Here is a 17,729-nt window from a genome sequence, read left to right as displayed (position 1 = left end):
CTGCGTGTCTCTGGGCCTCAGTTTCCCCGTCTGAGCAGGGGGCTCGGGAGGCCTTACCCATGCATGGGCAGTAGAGCAGGTAACCGGCCGGGTCCCAGGAGCCCGCGGGAAGCCCCGGGAGCGGCGGCGGCATCAGCAGCAGCAGGAGCAACAGCAACAGCGGGAGAGACACACGCGGCGGCAGGGGCGGCGATGCCCACGCGGCGGCGCCCATAGTCGGCTCCGGGGCTGGGGCGCGCGCTGCTCCGAGAGGCGCGGAGGCGGGGGAGGCGGCGCAAGCGCCCGCCCCGCTCCCGGCGGCCCCCGCGCGCCGCCCGCGCGCCGCCCCGGCCGCTCTAGGCGGCGGGCGGGCGGGACCATCGAGAGCCCGCGGCACCGCCCCCTCCCTGCCCGAGCGCCCGCTCGCGCGACTCCCACAATGCACCGCACAATGGCCCGACCGCCGCCACTACCGGGGCCTGAGCGGGCCTGGCGGAGCCCGAGCGCGGCCCGGCCCGCAGCGCGGGGCCCCGAGCGTGGTGAGTGCCGGCCTGGGCCCCGGGGGCGGCGGGGAGCGGGGCGGGAGGCCGTCTCGCGGGCCCCTCGGCGCGGGCCCCTCGGCGCGGCCGCCCACACCCCCCACCCGGGGCTCCCACGGCGTCAGCCCAGGCCCGGCTAGGCCCGGGGCCGACCCCGCGCCCGGATCCGGGGGGCCGCGCTCCCGCGACCCCCGGCCCCGGCCCCGGGCGCCTCGGAGACCCCCGGAACGCGTGGCGGCCGGCCCCGGGAGCCGGAGCTGGGGGACTCCGCGGAGCTGCACCTGCTCCCGCGCGGAGACACGCCTCCCCGCGTCCACTGAGCCCCCGTCGCGGTCCTCGGACCCCCGCCCACGCTCCCCGGGACCGTGCCCCCTCTTCGGAGACTTCTCTCGAGCGCCCGGTTCCGGGGCGCCCGAGTCAGCCCGATCTCTAGTTGCCCCCCCAATAAAACTTCGCGATCGCAGGCACCGCCAGGTAGCCCCCGTGGAGTGACTCTCCGGCCCCCTCGTAACTGCCCCCCACCCATTTATCTGGGGTGAGGGGTCCCTGGAGACCCAGGTCGTTGGCTCCGTGGTCTCTGCCATCCAGACCCTTCCAGCCTAGAGCTTCCCCCCACCCCCCTCCACCTGGCCCTGAATTCTCGACCTTACCCGCCACCCTGGCCCACTTCCATCTCGCCCCCAGCCCGTGTATGGGTCGGCAGAGGGCCCCCAGCACGCCTCCGGGAGGATTGGGGGGGCACAAGTGGTGCTTGGAGCGGGTGCTTTCACCTGCTGCGGGCCTGGCTCCTGACCGTGTGTTTTTCCACCTGTCAGCCAGGACCTGATGGAGCCTAGCCTTGGTTTCCAAACCTTTCCCCGGGCTACCCCCCCCCCCCCCCGTGTGGGCCCCCTCCCCTCCCTCCCTTCCCCCCCAACAGTGGGGTGGGTGGGGGTGGGGGACCAGGTATCGGGTCTCATCAGGTTTCCACTCGGTGGAAATGGGGCTGCAGTGTGAACTGCGGCCATTTGCTCAGGGCAGCCTTGCGAGAGGGAGGCAGGGGGACCCGAGGCAGGCGGGAATCAAAGGGACGGCAGCGCGGCCATCCACTGACAGAGGCGCCGCCGCCAGCAGGCAGCCCAGCCCCTGCTAATCCTGTTTGATGTCTCCTGGAATGATGCAAGTCATTGAGACTCTCCAGCCTCCCTGTAATTTAATTCTCCCACCACTCTGGGTGTGTGTGCGCGCGCGTGCATGTGTGTGTGTGTGTGTGTGAGAGAGAGAGAGAGAGAGAGAGAGAGAGAGAGAGAGAGAGTGAGAGAGAGAGCGCCGGAGAGGGAGGGAGAGGGTTGGGGAGTCAGTTCTCACACTCCCCGGCTCTCCTTTGGCTGGCCACACAGCGTCTTTCCGATTTGTAGCTGGTGCCCAGGTCAGGACCTGGTTTCTCTCTCCTCCAAGTCTATTTATAATTTCCCAGTTGCTATTTTGGGTTCCGCTTAAGGGAAGAGTCTGTCCACCCCAAGGAACTTTCCTGGGTGTGTTTCCTCCTCGGCAGGTGTTGAATTGAGTTCTTCAGATCCCCAAGTAGCTCTCGGGCAGGAGGGGATAAAAGCTATTTTAGGGTAGTCACGGAGTGGAGCTGTTAATCCTCTGTGGGTCTCTTTAGTTAAAGAACTCTGGGATTAACCCTTTCCGTGCTGCAGGGGGCTTGATCTCTTGGCAGTTTGGGTTGTTGTTGTTGGTGGTGGGGGGGGTGGGATTGGGAGAATTCAAGTGTGGTGGCTGAAGGTGGGAACGTGCAACTCGATACAAAGGCAAAGATAATAGCTGCCTTTTGTTGAGGACTTACAGCTCACCCAGCCCTATGTTGAGCCCTTTGCATACCTGACTAAAATAATCCTTACAACAAGTCTGTGAGGTAAGTATTTTTAGCTTTAGCCATGAGGAAACAGGCTAATAATGGAGAAAGAACGAAGTTTCTATAGAGATGATGTAACACCATAAAAACTATAGTTTCATCAGAGGGCAGCAGGCATCATGACATACAACAAAGGGCCGGCAACTGGGAGCAGTTTGTCTCTGATTCAGCTTCCCCAGAGGGCCGGCCAGAGTTCCCAGCGGGGTTGGGATCTGGTGCGGGAAGCCTCCGTAGAAGTGGATTCTAGTGTGGACATCCTGCCCCCGAAGTTCTTAGGGACCACAGGAGGTGAAGGAAGGGGGGCCTGTGTGGAGGAGAGCCTCGAGGGAAAAGGGGAAGACTGTCTTGGGGGGAGATGCTGGGAAGGGAAGGAAGCTCTGAGGCCTGAGAAGAAGCATTCAAGATTGGGGGGAGAAGTACTCCTCCCGCCCTGAGTGCCAGCGGCAGGCCCTCTGATGCCTCCACAGTGGCCCCGCGTGTTCTCAGCATGTGTCTGTGTCTAATTTTTTTCTTTTCTTTTTTTTTTAATGGTAATATTCCCCAAGTTTATATATTTGTTAGTGGTTTTGCTTTTTGGGTCACACCCAGCAATGCTTGGGAGTTACTCCTGACTCTGCACTCAGGAATCCCTCCTGATGGTGCTCGAGGGACCCTATGGGATGCCAGGGATTGAACCCAGGCCGGCCATGTGCGAGGGAAACGCCCTCCCCGCTGCACTATCGCTCCTGTGTCTGATTTTTCAAGGGCATTGTTTCACCTGTCCTCCACGCGAACCTTACCTAGGTACGGACAATAAATTCCTGCTTTGGAAATTGAGGAAACTGAGGTGGAGCAAAGTAACCTGCCCCTGGTTTCAGGGCCAGTGAGAGGCAGCTCTTCTGATAGCAGGTCCAAGGTTCTTTCCATGCTGCCTCTTCAGACCAGGCCCCAGACGGAATCGCAGGCAGAAAACGTAGTTATATCAGTAACTGGGAGGGATTGATTGTGTTTGTTTTATGGGAACAGGTTCTGTCAGCTTCCCTATAGTTCAGGGGAGAGCAGGAGACCAGCAGAACAGCTTTGAGAGCGAAGTTCCCAGTTTGGCTCAGGAAGAATCCTGAAGGAATAGGCCCTCTGAGGGTGTGGGCCCAGGGGGCTCTCCGCGGCAGAGCAGTTTGCAGAGACCAGAGACCGGAGGGAGGCAAACTAGGTTTCCAAAAAGAGGCTCTTAAGGAGACACTGACAGTTGTGGCTAGCAGCAGACCTGTCTGGTGACTGGGTAAGGACTTCCACTGGGCCTTTTTAATAGCCGAGGGAGGGGGTGGGGGGTGGAGGGGGGGTGGGGGTGGGGGAGTAGGATCAGGGTGCTGGTGGTTTTCTTTATAAAGCCATAGCCCCATTAAATGCAGATCGAGGCAAGCACGTGGCGGGAACCTTCCTCCTTGGTTGTATCAGTGTCAGCGCGTGAGCCCCTCTGAGCCACCGCCAGCCTCTTTCCTAGAAGCCCATTACTCACCCTTTCAGTCGAAGCGCGCTCAGCTGCTGTTTCTTGTTTGTGCTTGTTCGGGAGAGCAGATGAGGTGGACGTGTGGGAGGTGGGGGATGTACTGTTCTCTTTCTGAGTTTGTGCGGAATTTCCAGGGCTCAGCTCCCCCCCACACCAGCCAGACTGATGTGGCTGGCTTCCCTCTGGCCGTCACTTCCAGCTTCCCAGAGGCTGAGGGGCGAGATGCTGGGTGAGGAAATTCCCTCCACACTGTTTAGTTTGCCTCTTCAAACGCCATGCTTGTCCTCTGCCCCGTTCCAAGGTGTATTGTAATCACTGGTATTAGAAACAGGTAATTCCACCCTGATGAAGGAGGAGGGGACTCAAACAATGAAAGCCAGCCAGCAGAAGCCTTTGAGGTTTGTAGTGCAACAGGCAAATAGGCCATGATGATGTGAAGGCTCAAGTGGGACTAGTTTGTGTGCTGCCTACCCCTCCCTCGCGTGTGACTCATGCACAGCGCAGCTACCTTTGTGCAGAACTTTCTAGGCAAATCTCCACTCGTGATGGGGAAATGTTGATCTTCTTACATGGCCCTGTTTCTTCAGCACTCGGACCGGTTCCTGCACAGGACGTACTCCTGGTAGTGACGAGCAGGGCTCTCTGGGGCATGAACCCGCTGATCCCCTCCTCTTGTTCCGGGCAGTCTGTTGGGTGAATAGTCACTGGCCGCAGTGGGTGCTAATGAGCTGAGCAAGCGTTCCGTGGCCCGCAGTGTGTATGGTTGGCGCCCTCCCCAGATCCTCCTGGACAATCCCCAGGCACCGCTTCTGTTCCCTTCACGTGGACAATCTGGCCATGAGGATAACCGGGTTTGGGCATGACCTCTTCGAGGGGTCACCTGCTGTTGTAGCAAGTTGCCTTGTGGCTGGCACCTTCTGATGAGCCTGGGACTGAGAGTGATCTCTCCTTTGAAGGTGAGGATGGTAATTCCCAAATTCTCTTGCTCTGAATTAATAGAGGGAAAGAAACTGCGTCACTTTGCTCATGTGCATCCTTCTCCTCCCCACAAGAGAAGGGTTCAGGAATTAAGATTTTGGCTCTTCATTTTAGAAGGGCTTATAAGCCTGGTTTGAACCAGAATTTCCAGAGTAGGAGTTAAGACTCTGAGGATCAACTTATTATTCAGTGATTAAAAGAAAGTCAAGGGGCCGGAGCGATAGCACAGCGGGTAGGGCGTTTGCCTTGCACACGGCCGACCCGGGTTCGATCCCCGGCATCCCATATGGTCCCCCAAGCACCGCCAGGAGTAATTCCTGAGTGCAAAGCCAGGAGTAATCCCTGAGCATCGCTGGGTGTGACCCTAAAAGCAAAAAAAAAAAAAAAAAAAAAAGAAAGTCAAGATTCCTTTTCTACACGAAAAGTGTGTGGAGATGAAAGAGAAATAATCCGAGCTCTCAGGGCGTTGTGAGTCTGAAGGAGACTCAGTTCTAAAGCAGGCATGTCACCTGCTCCGAACCGGGAGATACATTTATACTAGGAAGGTCTCTAGCAGGCCATGCAGCAGTTTGTGGTGTTGGGGAGGTTTTGCCAGAGCAGCACAGCCTGTGTCTCTGGACCAAAAGAACTAGTGGAGGTTGGGGTGCCACCAGGTATTCTCAAGGGGAAAGTGTTGCTGAGAAATAGAGCTGATCCAAGGGTGACTTTGCAGGGCGTCCTGTTTCCTTAAAAGTCTTTTCTTTGGGGGGCAGGAGAGTGGGTGAGTAGGTGGTAGGGTGCTTGCCTTACACGTGACCGGTTTTGATATCCTGCACTCCATATGGGCCCCTGAGCCCTGTCAGGAGTGATCCCGGAGTGCAGAGCCAGGAGTAAGCCCCGAGCACCGCCCCGTGTGGCCAAAAAAAGCGTTTTCCTCTCATCTGTAGCCTTTTGGACATTTTATTGCTCCTAGCACCTCTCTGAGGAGGAGAATTGTGGGAAGTAGTGGGTGAGGGAGAGAAAGGGTCAAGGAGGAGCTGCAGGCTGTAGGCTTAGTGGGAAGGAGGGCGTGGGGGCCCGAGAGAGCACAGTGGGTAGGGCGTTTGCCTTGCACACGGCTGACCCGGATTTGATTCCCAGCATCCCTTATGGTCCCCCGAGCATCTCGGGGTGTGCCCACCCCCCCTAACCCCAAAGACGTGATGTAGAAGTGAATCAGAAGAGAAAGTTTGGGGTTGGGGGCTTGAACTTCGTCAGATGAGCTTGTTTCTTGTTAGACTGGGTGGTACTGGTAATATTAGTTACCACTAAGCATTTACTAGCGGTGGAGTTCTTATATGATTACGGCAATTTGATCCTCAAATATACTTAAGAGATAGTTTCTGGGGCCCCTTTCATAAGTGAGCTGCTCAGAGGGCAGCCAGTTGGCTGCATGTTGTATGACTTCTGGGTGGAGGGCTGGGGTTCAGCGGGCCCCCAACTGCCTCCGGCGCTCCTGTCTCAGTGGTGTCAGGCCCTAACCCCGGGTATTCTGCTGTTTCAGGTGAAGAGATTGTTTTCTGAAGGCTGTGTCGGAGGCTGTGACAGAGCAGAGAACCCACGCGGAGCTAATGGGGAGGCTTCCTGAGTGACATGGCCCTGCGCCGTTAGCCTTGCCATGACCACATTTTTCACCAGCGTCCCCCCCTGGATTCAAGATGCAAAGCAGGAGGAAGAAGTGGGCTGGAAATTAGTTCCCAGGCCTCGGGGCCGGGAGGTGGAGAGTCAAGTGAAGTGCCAATGTGAAATCTCGGGGACATCTTTTTCAAACGGGGAGAAGCTGAGACCTCACAGCCTCCCCCATCCAGAGCAGAGACCATATAGCTGCCCTCAGCTGCACTGTGGCAAGGCTTTTGCCTCCAAGTACAAGCTGTATAGGTAGGTGAGCATTGTACCTCTTCCTGTCCAAGGTTCCCAAGACCCCATTGAGCTCTGGGCTTCATCAGTGGCATAAAAAGCAGGTTAATTTGTCCCGTAAATGGACTCTGAACACCAGCCACAGGAGATTACTTAGTATTTTTTATTCACTAAAAGAAGTGTGTGTGTGTGTGTGTGTGTGTGTGTGTGTGTGTGTGTGTGTGTGTGTGTGTGTGTGTGTGTGTGTGTGTGTGTGTGTGTGTGTGTGTGTGTGTGTGTGTGTGTGTGTGTCTCCGTGTGTGTCTCCCAAACTCCAGGCCAAACTCCGGGGGTCACTTCTGGAGATGCTCCTCCAAGCTGCTCAGTGGTTCCATTTTTGGGCCCCAGGATGCAGTGCTCCTGAGGCACTGGATTCTGAATCCCCTCAGGCCTCCCCACTCCTGGTGACACTTGGAGCCATGTGGTGCTGGGGATCAAGGGCAGGGTAGCTGCATGCAAGTCAGCCCTGTACTGTTTCCTCAGCCCCTGAGCTGTTTTGTATTCAGAAACTAGAACCTGGGTGTGTGTTACACTGCCAGGAACAAACTAGACTGAATACATTTTTTCAGTATTACTTGCCCCACCCGTAAGTGGTGGGAGCAGTAGTGAGGTAATAGTGAGACTCAGGTAATGGTGAGACTCAGTCAGATGTTCGAAACTAATCTTTGGACATTAGCAGGCAGAGGAGGGCCGGAGAGAGTGCGCAACAGGCGAAAGTGTGTGCTTTGCATTTGGAAGGTGCACCCCAGCCTCATCCCATGGTCCCCTGAACATGGATGTTCAGGGGCTATTCATGTGACCCCAAAACCAAAATAAATAAGCTCAGGGGGTTAGGAGCAGATTCTGTTTTATCCTTACCTTTCCAGTAGAGTAACCGTGAGCTTGCTGTCTGTAAATGAGCTAGACTGCTGATGCACAGGCATGTATCCGCCTCTCTCCATCCAGGATTGACTGAGCCCCTGTACATACCTGCCACAGATACTAAGTGTGACGGAGTAAGGACCCAGAAGTGGGGATGCTGGCCATCGGAGTTAACTGGCTTCCTGAGTAGCAAACAGCTCATAGTCCCCCGTTGTCTCTCTGGCTTTCTGCGGTTTCGGGTAACTCTTGTCAGTCAGTGCCAGGGTTGTGTCTGATCAAGTACCTTAAGGGAAAGATCGCGTTACCTGCTGGGCCGGCTCTGGCCCTGTCTTTGTGCTTTTGTGCTTCTGCTGGACTCCAGTTTGCTGTCCCTTTTGACTTTATTAGTGACCATGTGAGTGTCGCTGTAGGAAAGGGTCTGTCCATGAGGCAGGATTCCTGACTCCCGAGGGCCACCTTGATCTCAGGCAAATTACTAACACCCCCGTGGTCCTCAGTTTTCTTACCTACAGAATAAGAGACTGATGGGCCGCTCAGCACACCCCTCTCTGGCATTCCCACGCCAGGTCTGTCCTCGCAGGCCCCGGAGCCGGGGGGAATGGCTGCTCTCCACGTGGAGAGGCCGCTAAGCGCCCTCGAGGAGAGCGCATGGCATGTCTAGGTGAGCCCAGGTCTCCGGAAGGGCTGTGTTTAAATTCAGCCTCTGCCCTGGCTGGTGCTGTGGGCATTCAGCCTGCATTGCACCTTTTACTGCTGAGCTCTTAATGACAGCTCACGCACGGCCTGCTAAAGGGCCGCCCTTGCAGCCTGGCTGGGTTGACAGTGAAAGCACTAATGAGCTCTGGATTGCAATTCCCGGACTCCAGGCTGCTTTCCAGCCAACGGAGAGGAGGGGAACCAAGGAATGTAGAAAACATTTTAAATGTTTCTGGTTATACAGTACAAATAGGCCAAATTAATTGTCCTCATATTGAAGCCATTCTCCTCCTCAGAAGGGAGGGTCATTTCTTAGTGGATCCTTTTTTTTTTTCTTCCCTTCCCCTCACCCCTGCCCTCCCCTCTCCCCCTCCCTTCCCCTCACCCCTCCCCTCCCTTCCTCTTCCTCACTCTTCCTGACAGTGCTTCAGCGTGTGTGTGTGTATGTGTGTGTGTGTGTGTCTGTGTGTGTGTGTCTCTGTGTGTGTGTGTGTATGCGCACGCTCTCGCTCGCCCATGTGCAGTCAAGGATCAAATCCAGTCCTTCCTAAGCAAGGCATTCATTCTACCACTGAGCCTGTTCTGGCCTCCCTTGCTGAAACATTCAAATATGTATTCCCACTCCCTTTTTGTGGGGATGGGGAGCAGGGGGAAGACACACTGGTTGTGCTCAGGACTTATTCCTGGTTCTGTGCTCAGGGAGCACTCCTGGCAGAGCGTGAGGGACCATTTAGGGTATCGGGGAATCAAACCCAAGTTGACTGCTTATAAAGCAAGCCCCCTACCCACTGTACCGTCTTTCTGGCTCTGTATATTCCCACCCTTTTTATTCCCAAAAGGTATTATAGGATACGTGCTATATTAAGTTTCCTTTAAAATTTTTTTTATAAGACCGCTGGTATATCCCAGTGGTGCTTCCTGGTCCTGGAGGTACTCCCAGAGATGTTTGGTTAAGGTGGTATAGGACCAGTTTTGTGCTCAGGACTGGTGAGACCACTTAGGCCTGCGCCCAGCAGAGCCACGGTGGAGGGCAGGGGGAGGGCGTACCTGTGCCAGAGATTGTACTCTGGCCTTCATGCATGCTAGGCTAACTCAGTCCTGAGCATCTCTAAAAAAACAGTTTTTCTGCCTTTTCTTTTCCCCCCAAGTAGTTCTCAGGAGGCCCAGAGGCCACTGCAGTGACACTGACCTTCTCTGCCAGTGCTCAGGCCCAACTGTGCCTGGAGCCACTAGTAGGACAGTAGGACACCGGGCGGTGCTGAAGGGCCCTTTGTGATGGTAGTCAGACTCTGCCTCCGCATGCAGGGGGGACACTCCAGCCCTTTGAGCGGTCAGCCCGACTCCTGGGTCTCCTCTTTTGAAATTGTTCCAGATCAAGAAGTTTAGATATATTCTACTTTCCCTTTATTGTGTCATTAAAATTTCTCACATAACATTTGAGAGGGCGAATCAGGGAGCGCTCAGAGGGCTGAGTGCTCGCTTGGCGTGTGGGAGGCCGAGGCTCAGCCCCCAGCACGACATGGTCCCCTGAGCATTGCCAGGAGTAGTCCCAGAGCTCCTCAAGTTTAGCTCCAGAGTCCTTCTCATCCCACCAGAAAGGAAAGAAAACACAGGGTTGGGGAGATAGCGCAAAGAACTGGAATACACGCTTTGGATCTGGGGGCCTCGGCGTCCATCGCACTCCCTGGCCACTGCTGGGAGTGACCGCTGAGCAGAGTGCCAGGAGTAGCCCTAGAGCACTGCCAAGTATGACCCAAAAACAAGAAGCAAAGGAAGCATGTATATATTCAAAATTTTAAAGGTGCCAAAAGATATACAACGATTCTTCATTATACCACCCATAAACTGGCCATTTCTTTTTACTGTAAGTAGAATATTTTTTTTGGTTTGTTTTTTGGGGAGCCACACCCGGCAGTGGCGGTGCTCATAGCTTCCTCCTGGCCTGTGTTCAGGGATCACTCCTGGTGGGGCTCTGGGACCACATGGGGACGGCGGATCATATCCGGGTCAGTCGCATGCAGAGCAAGCACCCGGCCCCCTGTACATCTCTCCCGCCCCCCCACAACTTGTTTTTGTGTATAACCTTTCCAGAAATATTTAGACACAGCAAACATATGTGGTTTTCCATTATTACACTTAGCAGTGTTCCATTTTATCGCCTTTCCTCTGTTATATCTTAAAAGCTTGTTCTCTGTAGCCATCTTTTTTTTTAATTAATTTATTTTTTAATTAGTGAATCACCATGTCTCTTTTTTTTTTAATTTGAGTTATATTGTGGACTTAAGCATATATCTAACTAGTTCTCTGTTGATGCCATTGATGGACATTTAGATTGTTCTTGTGTGTGTGTGTGTGTGTGTGTGATTATAACTGCTACAGGGCATAGTGGTACAGAACTAGAGAGATAGAACAGGGGGGTTAAGGCATTTTCTTTGAATGAAGCTGATCCTGGTTCTGCCACTGCCTGGTCCCCCAAGCACTGCTAGGAGAGACCCTCCCTCCCCACAAAGCACATTGTTGGGAATAACCCCCAGCACTGCTGGGTATGACCCCAGAGCCTTTCCCCACCCTCAAACCAGGTGATTTCACGTGGGAAAGGACATCTGTAGAACTCAGTTGGGGCTGGAGTGATAGTACAGCAGGTAGGGAGTTTGCCTTGCACGGGGCTGACCGGGGTTCAGTTCCTAGCATCCCATATGGTCCCCTGAGCACTGCCAGGAGTAACTCCTGAGTAATTCCTGAGTGCAGAGCCAAGAGTAACCCCTGTGCATTGCCAGTGTGAGCCAAAAAGAAAAGAAATCAGTTGACATCCTATCCATTTGACTCCGTGGCTCTGCTGTCATTTTTGTGTCTAATGGATAGGCCTCACCCGTTTCTCTTTCTTTCCCCCGTCCTTGTGCAGGCACATGGCCACCCACTCAGCTCAGAAACCCCACCAGTGCATGTACTGTGATAAAATGTTCCACCGCAAGGACCATCTGCGAAACCATTTGCAGACCCACGACCCCAACAAAGAGGCCCTGCACTGCTCCGAGTGTGGGAAGAATTACAACACGAAGCTAGGCTACCGGCGCCACCTGGCCATGCACGCGGCCAGCAGCGGCGACCTCAGCTGCAAGGTGTGTCTGCAGGCCTTCGAGAGCACCCAGGCCCTGCTCGAGCACCTGAAGGCCCACTCGCGCCGGGTCGCGGGGGGCGTCAAGGAGAAGAAACACCCCTGCGACCACTGTGACCGGCGCTTCTACACGCGGAAGGACGTGCGGCGGCACCTGGTGGTGCACACGGGCCGGAAGGACTTCCTGTGCCAGTACTGTGCCCAGCGGTTCGGCCGCAAGGACCACCTGACCCGCCACGTGAAGAAGAGCCACTCGCAGGAGCTGCTCAAGATCAAGACGGAGCCCGTGGACATGCTCGGCCTCCTCAGCTGCGGCTCTACCGTCAGCGTGAAGGAGGAGCTGAGCCCTGTGCTGTGTATGGCCTCGCGGGACGTGATGGGCACCAAGGCCTTCCCCAGCATGCTGCCCGTGGGCATGTACGGTGCCCACATCCCTCCCATGCCCAGTGCGGGCGTGCCACACTCCCTGGTGCACAACCCGCTGCCCATGGGCATGAGCTACCCGCTGGAGTCCTCGCCCCTCTCTTCCCCCGCTCAGCTTCCTCCCAAATACCAGCTCGGATCTACCTCATACTTGCCCGACAAGTTGCCCAAAGTGGAGGTGGATAGTTTCCTGGCGGAGCTTCCCGGAAGCCTGTCTCTCCCGTCCGCCGAGCCCCAGCCCGCCTCCCCTCCGCCGGCGGCCGCGGCAGCTCTCCTCGACGAAGCACTGCTCACCAAGAGCCCCGCCAACCTGCCCGAGGCCCTCTGCGCTGCTAACATGGACTTCTCCCACCTGCTGGGCTTTCTCCCCCTCAACCTGCCCCCGTGCAACCCCCCCGGGGCCGCGGGGGGCCTGGTTATGGGCTACTCCCAGGCGGAGGCGCAGCCCCTGCTCAGCACGCTGCAAGGCCAGCCTCAGGATTCCCCGGGCGCCGGGGCCCCGCTGGGCTTCGGGCCCCTGCACTCCTTGCCGCCTGTCTTCACATCTGGCCTGAGTACCACCACTCTGCCTCGTTTCCACCAGGCATTCCAGTAGTGCCCCCGGAGCCTCTCTCATCAGGGAACTTCAGCACCCACCCCATCCGCATCCCCCACGAAGGCAGCTGAACATTCAGAGCTGGGTTCCCAGAGAAAAAGCCCAGCATCTGTTTGGAGCACTTGGTTTGCGGTTCAGGCTCCAGGATCAATTTCAGGAGGAGCCCTGAGCCCCGACCCCATGAAGAGATCTCGTACCATAGGACTTCAGGTATTTTTACTTTCCTTTTTTGTTTTGTCTGAAATGGGAGTCACTCTTGGCCCCCTCCCTCTCTAAAGCGTCAGAACCCCTTCTCCCCGGAGGAGCCAGAGGCCTCTTGGAGACACAGAGGGATTCACGGGATGACCTCGCAAGAACTAGCCCGAGAAGCCTGCCCTGGCCCCCGCTGCACACGCCTCACGCTGCAGCGGGCCGCTGCGCCATTGCCTGCTCGCAGTCAGTGGACAGGAGAGGGGGTCTCTCCTCCCCCAGCACCCGCCCTCTCTGCCAGCACCTCCATTTTCAGTGTTGTCCAGCAACGGTACCGTTTACACAGTCGCCTCAGACACACCATTTCACCTCCCTTGCCGAGCTGTTAGCCTTAGAATGATTGCAGTGAACATTGTTGAAACACTGTGAATCCATTCCCACCAGTCCATTCCAGTTGGCACCAGCCAGAACCACTTGGTACCTGGTGTTAACTGGAGCCCTGTTTACAAGGCGGAGTCGGGTCTCGCTGACTTCTCTTCACTTGAGGTCACATTTTTCCCCCGTGGGGAAATAAACTGACTTTGGACTGCTTCACGCTCTGCCATCTTCCGTGACTCTGTGCTGGCCTCCCCGCAGTGGTGGCCGGAGCCTGGCGAGAACGCTGGAGCCGTCTCCTCACAGGTCTGCAGTTCTGTTGCTCTCCACGTCCGTCACGACCCTCTCCTCCCTTTGAACCAGAGAGGGGAAGAGATGCAAGACACCCCCACGCCATGACCCCCTGCTCCCCGGCCCCCCCCTCGAACATCATGAGCCTGTGTCAGTAGTCCCAGAAGGAGGGACTCGGGTTCTGGGACGGTGGAGAGCAGAGGGGGGTGGAGGGGGGGCGAACACCTCGTTTGTCTCTTTCTCAACTGTTCCTTTTCCAGGAAGTCGTGGGATTGTTGGAAGAAGGATTTTTCTGAAAGTTAGGACTGGGCCTAACCTATGGGTACATCATCACCTCCCCCCGCACCTTTGTTTCTTACCTATACAGTCCCTCCTCACCCCTGCACATGAGCTGGTCCCCATAGACTCAGGGCCGCTGTGCTTCTCTGTTCCCACTGAAGAAATGACACCTTCCTCTTGGCGCGCAGGACCCCTCCTCCCCTTCGGTTTTGTCATCAGTACCCACCGAGATTTCCGCCAGTGGTCGGTTCTTCCCTTTGACTCGTGGGGCCTCCGCCACACGGCAGCACGGCCCTTGCCCAGCCGAACTCCCATTCCTGCTTCATCTCAGTTCTGCATGGGCTTCACTTGTCCCACTCATGGGAAGGAGGCAGCTCAGGGACCCCCATGGCGGGACCCTCGAGACACCTCCACTCTGATTCAGAAACACACTTCTACCTCTCTACTGTTAACGCCTATAGATGTAGCCAGCGGCCGCAGGCCCTTCTTGCAGCCTCCTGCTGGCTTCTCACTAGGGTTTCAGGACAAACTACCAAGGAACTGCCTCAATCTCCTCCCGTCCTCCTCCCCCTCTCTTGTCTAGGAATCACTTTGGGGTATCATCAGGAACTAATCAGGTCTGAGACCCGGGCTTCGGCCAAGGCCGAGGCCAGCACTCTTTGAGGTGAAAGCCTTAAGACACAGCTCCCTAGCCTTGACCAGAAGCCTCGTGGAGCGAATCGGCACGTTTCGATTTAGGCAGGGTAGCGTGGGCTACCTTTAGAACAGAACGGAATCAGATGTACAGATGTCTGGAAAGGTTATGATCAGACTAGGTGATTTACTTCTAAAAATTGGTTTCAGTGAGTCCCAGGGACTAATTAAGGTTTGTTTTTAGAAGCGTCCACCTCGGTACGCGGCCACCTCCTGCATGCTGTGCATGTGACCGGGACTCGTATCATGGGGGATGGTGAGTGCGGTGCCGTGCAGAGCCCGTCGCCGCCATTCTCCTTGTCGTTTCTCTCTGCTGGCCCCCCGGCAGCCCCTCCCCTGCCTCCACCCCGGTACCGAGGCCAGGGGGGCTCCGGCCACAAACGATAAGGACTTCTGAGGAGTCCCCTCGGCCCGCTCTTTCCTGTTCTTGACGTCTTTCCCCCGTGAGCGGTGCTGGGAGACTCAGACACAGGATAGACAGAGCCGCCTTCCAGCGGGCGCTGTCCTCACCAGCACCGTTCATTCCCCGTGGCCTCCCCCTCCTTGCTCTGCCTCCTCTTTCTCGAGCCCTCACCACCCACAAGGAATTTCCCTGTCACTGTGAACCTTGCTGATACAGAACCACATCTGTCTTCTTCTTCTTCTTCTTCTTCTTTTTGTTTTTGGGGACCACAGCTACCCAGATCTTTCTTAAACTTCCCTTCCCAAAATTTAAGAAAAAAGAAAAAAAAAAAAGCTTATTGACCTGACTTTTCAAAGGAGAAGAATAGCTTTGTCCTCCGTGCAGTACCAAATCCACCTGCTGCCCTTGGCGAGGCCGCAGACCTACAGGGCTTCCACACCCCCCCCCCCCCACAGGAGCCAAGGCGCGTGGGCAGAGACCAGACAGGAACCAGGAGAAAGGGGGTGTCGCCTCTCTTCCCCGCACCCCTCCAGCCCCTGTGGGCAGTGAGCCGCCCTGCCCAGAGCTGGCCCCTCCACCCGCAAGGCCGGCGAGAGGGAGGGAGAGGCGCCCCTGAGTCCCCCCCTTTTACAAATGGCATTGTGTTAGGAAAAACCGGGACGCAGGTGTGATTACTTTTTCGCTCGTAGATATTACCCTAAGTTGAAATTCCCCCCGCCCCGAGCTTCCCTGCGTAGCCCCTGAAGCCCGCGCCCCCACCCCTTTTGGTAGGTAGTGTTTCTCCACCCCTCCCCCCTCCCCCTCTTATCTAGGAGCTGTTTTTAAGCACGATTTTTTTTAACAGTTTATATTGTACAGGATCAATATTTTGCTTTTTAACAAGGATATTTATGTAATAAGAAAATTTGCCTTAGGCGGGTGTTGGCCAGAGCAGCCCCGGTCTCTCGGGGCCCCGGCCTGGCCTCTCCTGGAGCTCGGAACCTGCTGTGGAAGAAGTTGGCTGCGGCCGGCCCCGCTGGAGAGTGGAGGCATGCGAGGGACAGAGTGTGTAGGGGTCTGGCAGGAGGAGGCGCCCCCCCCACCCATAATCCAGTGCCTCCGCGGGGGGGCTGGGGAGCAGCCCGGGGGTCCTTCCCTTCGGATGCAAAGTTGCCCTCCCACAAGACCGCCTCCGCCTGCCCCGGCCCGTCCAGTGCACTAGGCCTCCCGAAGCACCGCCCCCCGCCCCACTCAGACCCCCACAGCGGTCGCGGCTTTGGAGCCATTCTTTCGAAACGCCAGATTATTTAAAGAGAAAAAAAAAATACAAGACAAAACCTTCTAGCACTTTGTAAACACAGTGAATAACCTCTTGGAGTATTTTTTGGCTTTATATAAAACAAGGTTTTTAATTGTAAAGTATAAGTGCCATTAGAAAATGCACAGGGCATATCTTTGTTAAAGTAGATTTTTCAATGTTTTACAGAATTACATTTTCAAAAGTTTTTATAATGAAGTTGTTTATTAAAAACTTCTGAATGATGTCTTTGGAAGCCGTGCGCCTGTCTGGGGCAGGGCTGGAGGGAGGGGCTGGGCCCTGGGATTCTCTCGCACCACGGGGGAGGGCAGGGCGCAGCCTCGCAAAGATTCGCCCCCTGCTTCGAGAGGGAAGACTCGAGAGGGATGTGTTGGAGGTAAGTGGCATTCTCGCTCTCACGGGTCATCTTGGTGACGAAGGTCAGAAAACGCAAATGGGGACTGGAGCAGTAGCACAGTGGGTAGGGCGTTTGCCTTGCACGTGGCCAACCCGGGTTCCATTCATCCCATATGCATCCCATATGGTCCCCCGAGCACTGCCAGGAGTAATTCCTGAGTGTATGAGCCAGGAGTAACCCGTGTGCAACGCCGGGTGTGACCCAAAAATGCAAAAAAAACCCAAAACCCTGCAAATGGACTCCGTGAAATTTCACCTCAAAAAAATGCCAGAAGTAGGAGCAATCTGGGGTGAATGCAGTGCCTTGAGCACGGTTGGGTTAAGCTCGGTTGGGTTAGCGTTCCTCCTCCTCCTCCTCCTCTCTGCCTGCCTTGGGCTGTGACTTTGTCCTCGGGCTCTACAAAAGTGGCCGGACGCTAATATGGGAAGGAACCGTCCCCACTGCGGGCCTGGCCTCACACAGCTGTCCCGGGGAAGTGGACCCCTGCCCCGCTCTCCACAGAAGCCCCAGCAGCACCTCGCAGCGTCCATGGGTGTCTGTGCCGCCCCATGGCTGATCATGATCAGCCAGTGATGACAAGGCAGGGGCGTGGCGTCACACAGGAAATCCGGCTGCTGTTAGGGCGAGAGAGGGAAGCTCATTCCAGAGCCGTAGTTGGTAAGAGTGAGGCCCTGCCGTGCCCACACTGCCTCGTAGGCGCCAACAGACGGTGGAGAGGTCTGCTGCCAGGCCGCCCTCGGTAGCCCTGGCCTGCCGGCCTGAGCCGCAGCCTTGGTCCTTCCCACCCAGGCCTCAGATTCACCCGGCCTTTCTCTGATCTGCAGCCAGCGAAGCTAGTCGCTGGTCTGGCCCACGGACCAGGAGGAATGAACAAGTGTTACTATGTGTATGAAGAAAGGCTCAACCATCTCTTTGGCCTTCCATTTGCTTGACAATGTTCCCCCGTGGGTCAGATCTCTAGCACTGGCCCCAGGGGGGTCCACTCTGCCCTCTGTGAGGCCTCGTGACTGGTTCTGATGCTCAGGGTGGGGTGGCACTGAGTAGAGGGTGTAGGGCATTGACCCCCCCCAGGAGTTTGGGTGGGAGACCCCATGTATGTGGGTGCAGGGTCAGGGGGGCATTACAGGGTCTACTTCAGACCCTGCTTGAGACTCGAGGTCCCATTTGGGTTTTTTGTTTTCCTTTTTGGGGCCACTCCTGGTGATGCTCAGGGGTTACTCCTGCCTCTGCACTTAGAAATTTCTCCTTGCGGTGCTTGTGGGGGACCATATGGGATGCCAGGGACTGAACCTAGGTCCGCCACGTGCAAGGCAAATGCCCTC

The 17,729-nt window shown here is 56.1% G+C and overlaps 2 protein-coding genes across 4 annotated transcripts in view; one reads left to right on the top strand and one right to left on the bottom strand.

The window, feature by feature from the left end:
* The window catches only part of POFUT1 (protein O-fucosyltransferase 1), a 30,786-nt gene extending 30,476 nt beyond the window's left edge, over positions 1-310 (bottom strand). The window contains exon 1 of the mRNA XM_004612581.2: positions 58-310. Coding sequence (XP_004612638.1) covers positions 58-214 — 157 coding nt within the window. The 5' untranslated portion in view covers positions 215-310. The remainder of the gene's footprint in view (positions 1-57) is intronic.
* A 63-nt stretch (positions 311-373) lies between these two features.
* Positions 374-16,216, top strand: PLAGL2 (PLAG1 like zinc finger 2). Of its 3 annotated transcripts, XM_055140369.1 has the most exons (3): positions 374-518; positions 6,402-6,775; positions 11,253-16,216. In XM_055140369.1, the coding sequence occupies exons 2-3, from the start codon at positions 6,516-6,518 to the stop codon at positions 12,481-12,483; spliced, it is 1,491 nt and encodes a 496-aa protein (XP_054996344.1). In that variant the 5' UTR covers positions 374-518; positions 6,402-6,515; the 3' UTR covers positions 12,484-16,216. The 3 variants fall into 3 exon arrangements, with proteins under 3 accessions (XP_054996344.1, XP_054996345.1, XP_054996346.1); XM_055140370.1 differs by lacking the exon at positions 6,402-6,775 and having other exon boundaries at positions 379-518; XM_055140371.1 differs by lacking the exons at positions 374-518; positions 6,402-6,775 and adding an exon at positions 7,480-7,893.
* The last annotated feature ends 1,513 nt before the right edge of the window (positions 16,217-17,729 follow it).

This window comes from Sorex araneus, chromosome 5 (assembly GCF_027595985.1).
Source record: "Sorex araneus isolate mSorAra2 chromosome 5, mSorAra2.pri, whole genome shotgun sequence".
NCBI lineage: Eukaryota > Metazoa > Chordata > Mammalia > Eulipotyphla > Soricidae > Sorex > Sorex araneus.
The sequence above is the reverse complement of the archived record's forward strand: the minus strand, read 5'-3'. Positions and strand labels throughout refer to the sequence as shown.

What these genes read in the sequence shown, in the direction of transcription:
- PLAGL2 (XM_055140369.1), top strand. Translation starts at nt 6,516, where the DNA reads ATGACCACATTTTTCACCAGCGTCCCCCCCTGGATTCAAGATGCAAAG. An exon ending in TCCAAGTACAAGCTGTATAG is followed by an intron (nt 6,776 to 11,252) that starts GTAGGTGAGCAT and finishes GTCCTTGTGCAG; the next exon opens with GCACATGGCCACCCACTCAG.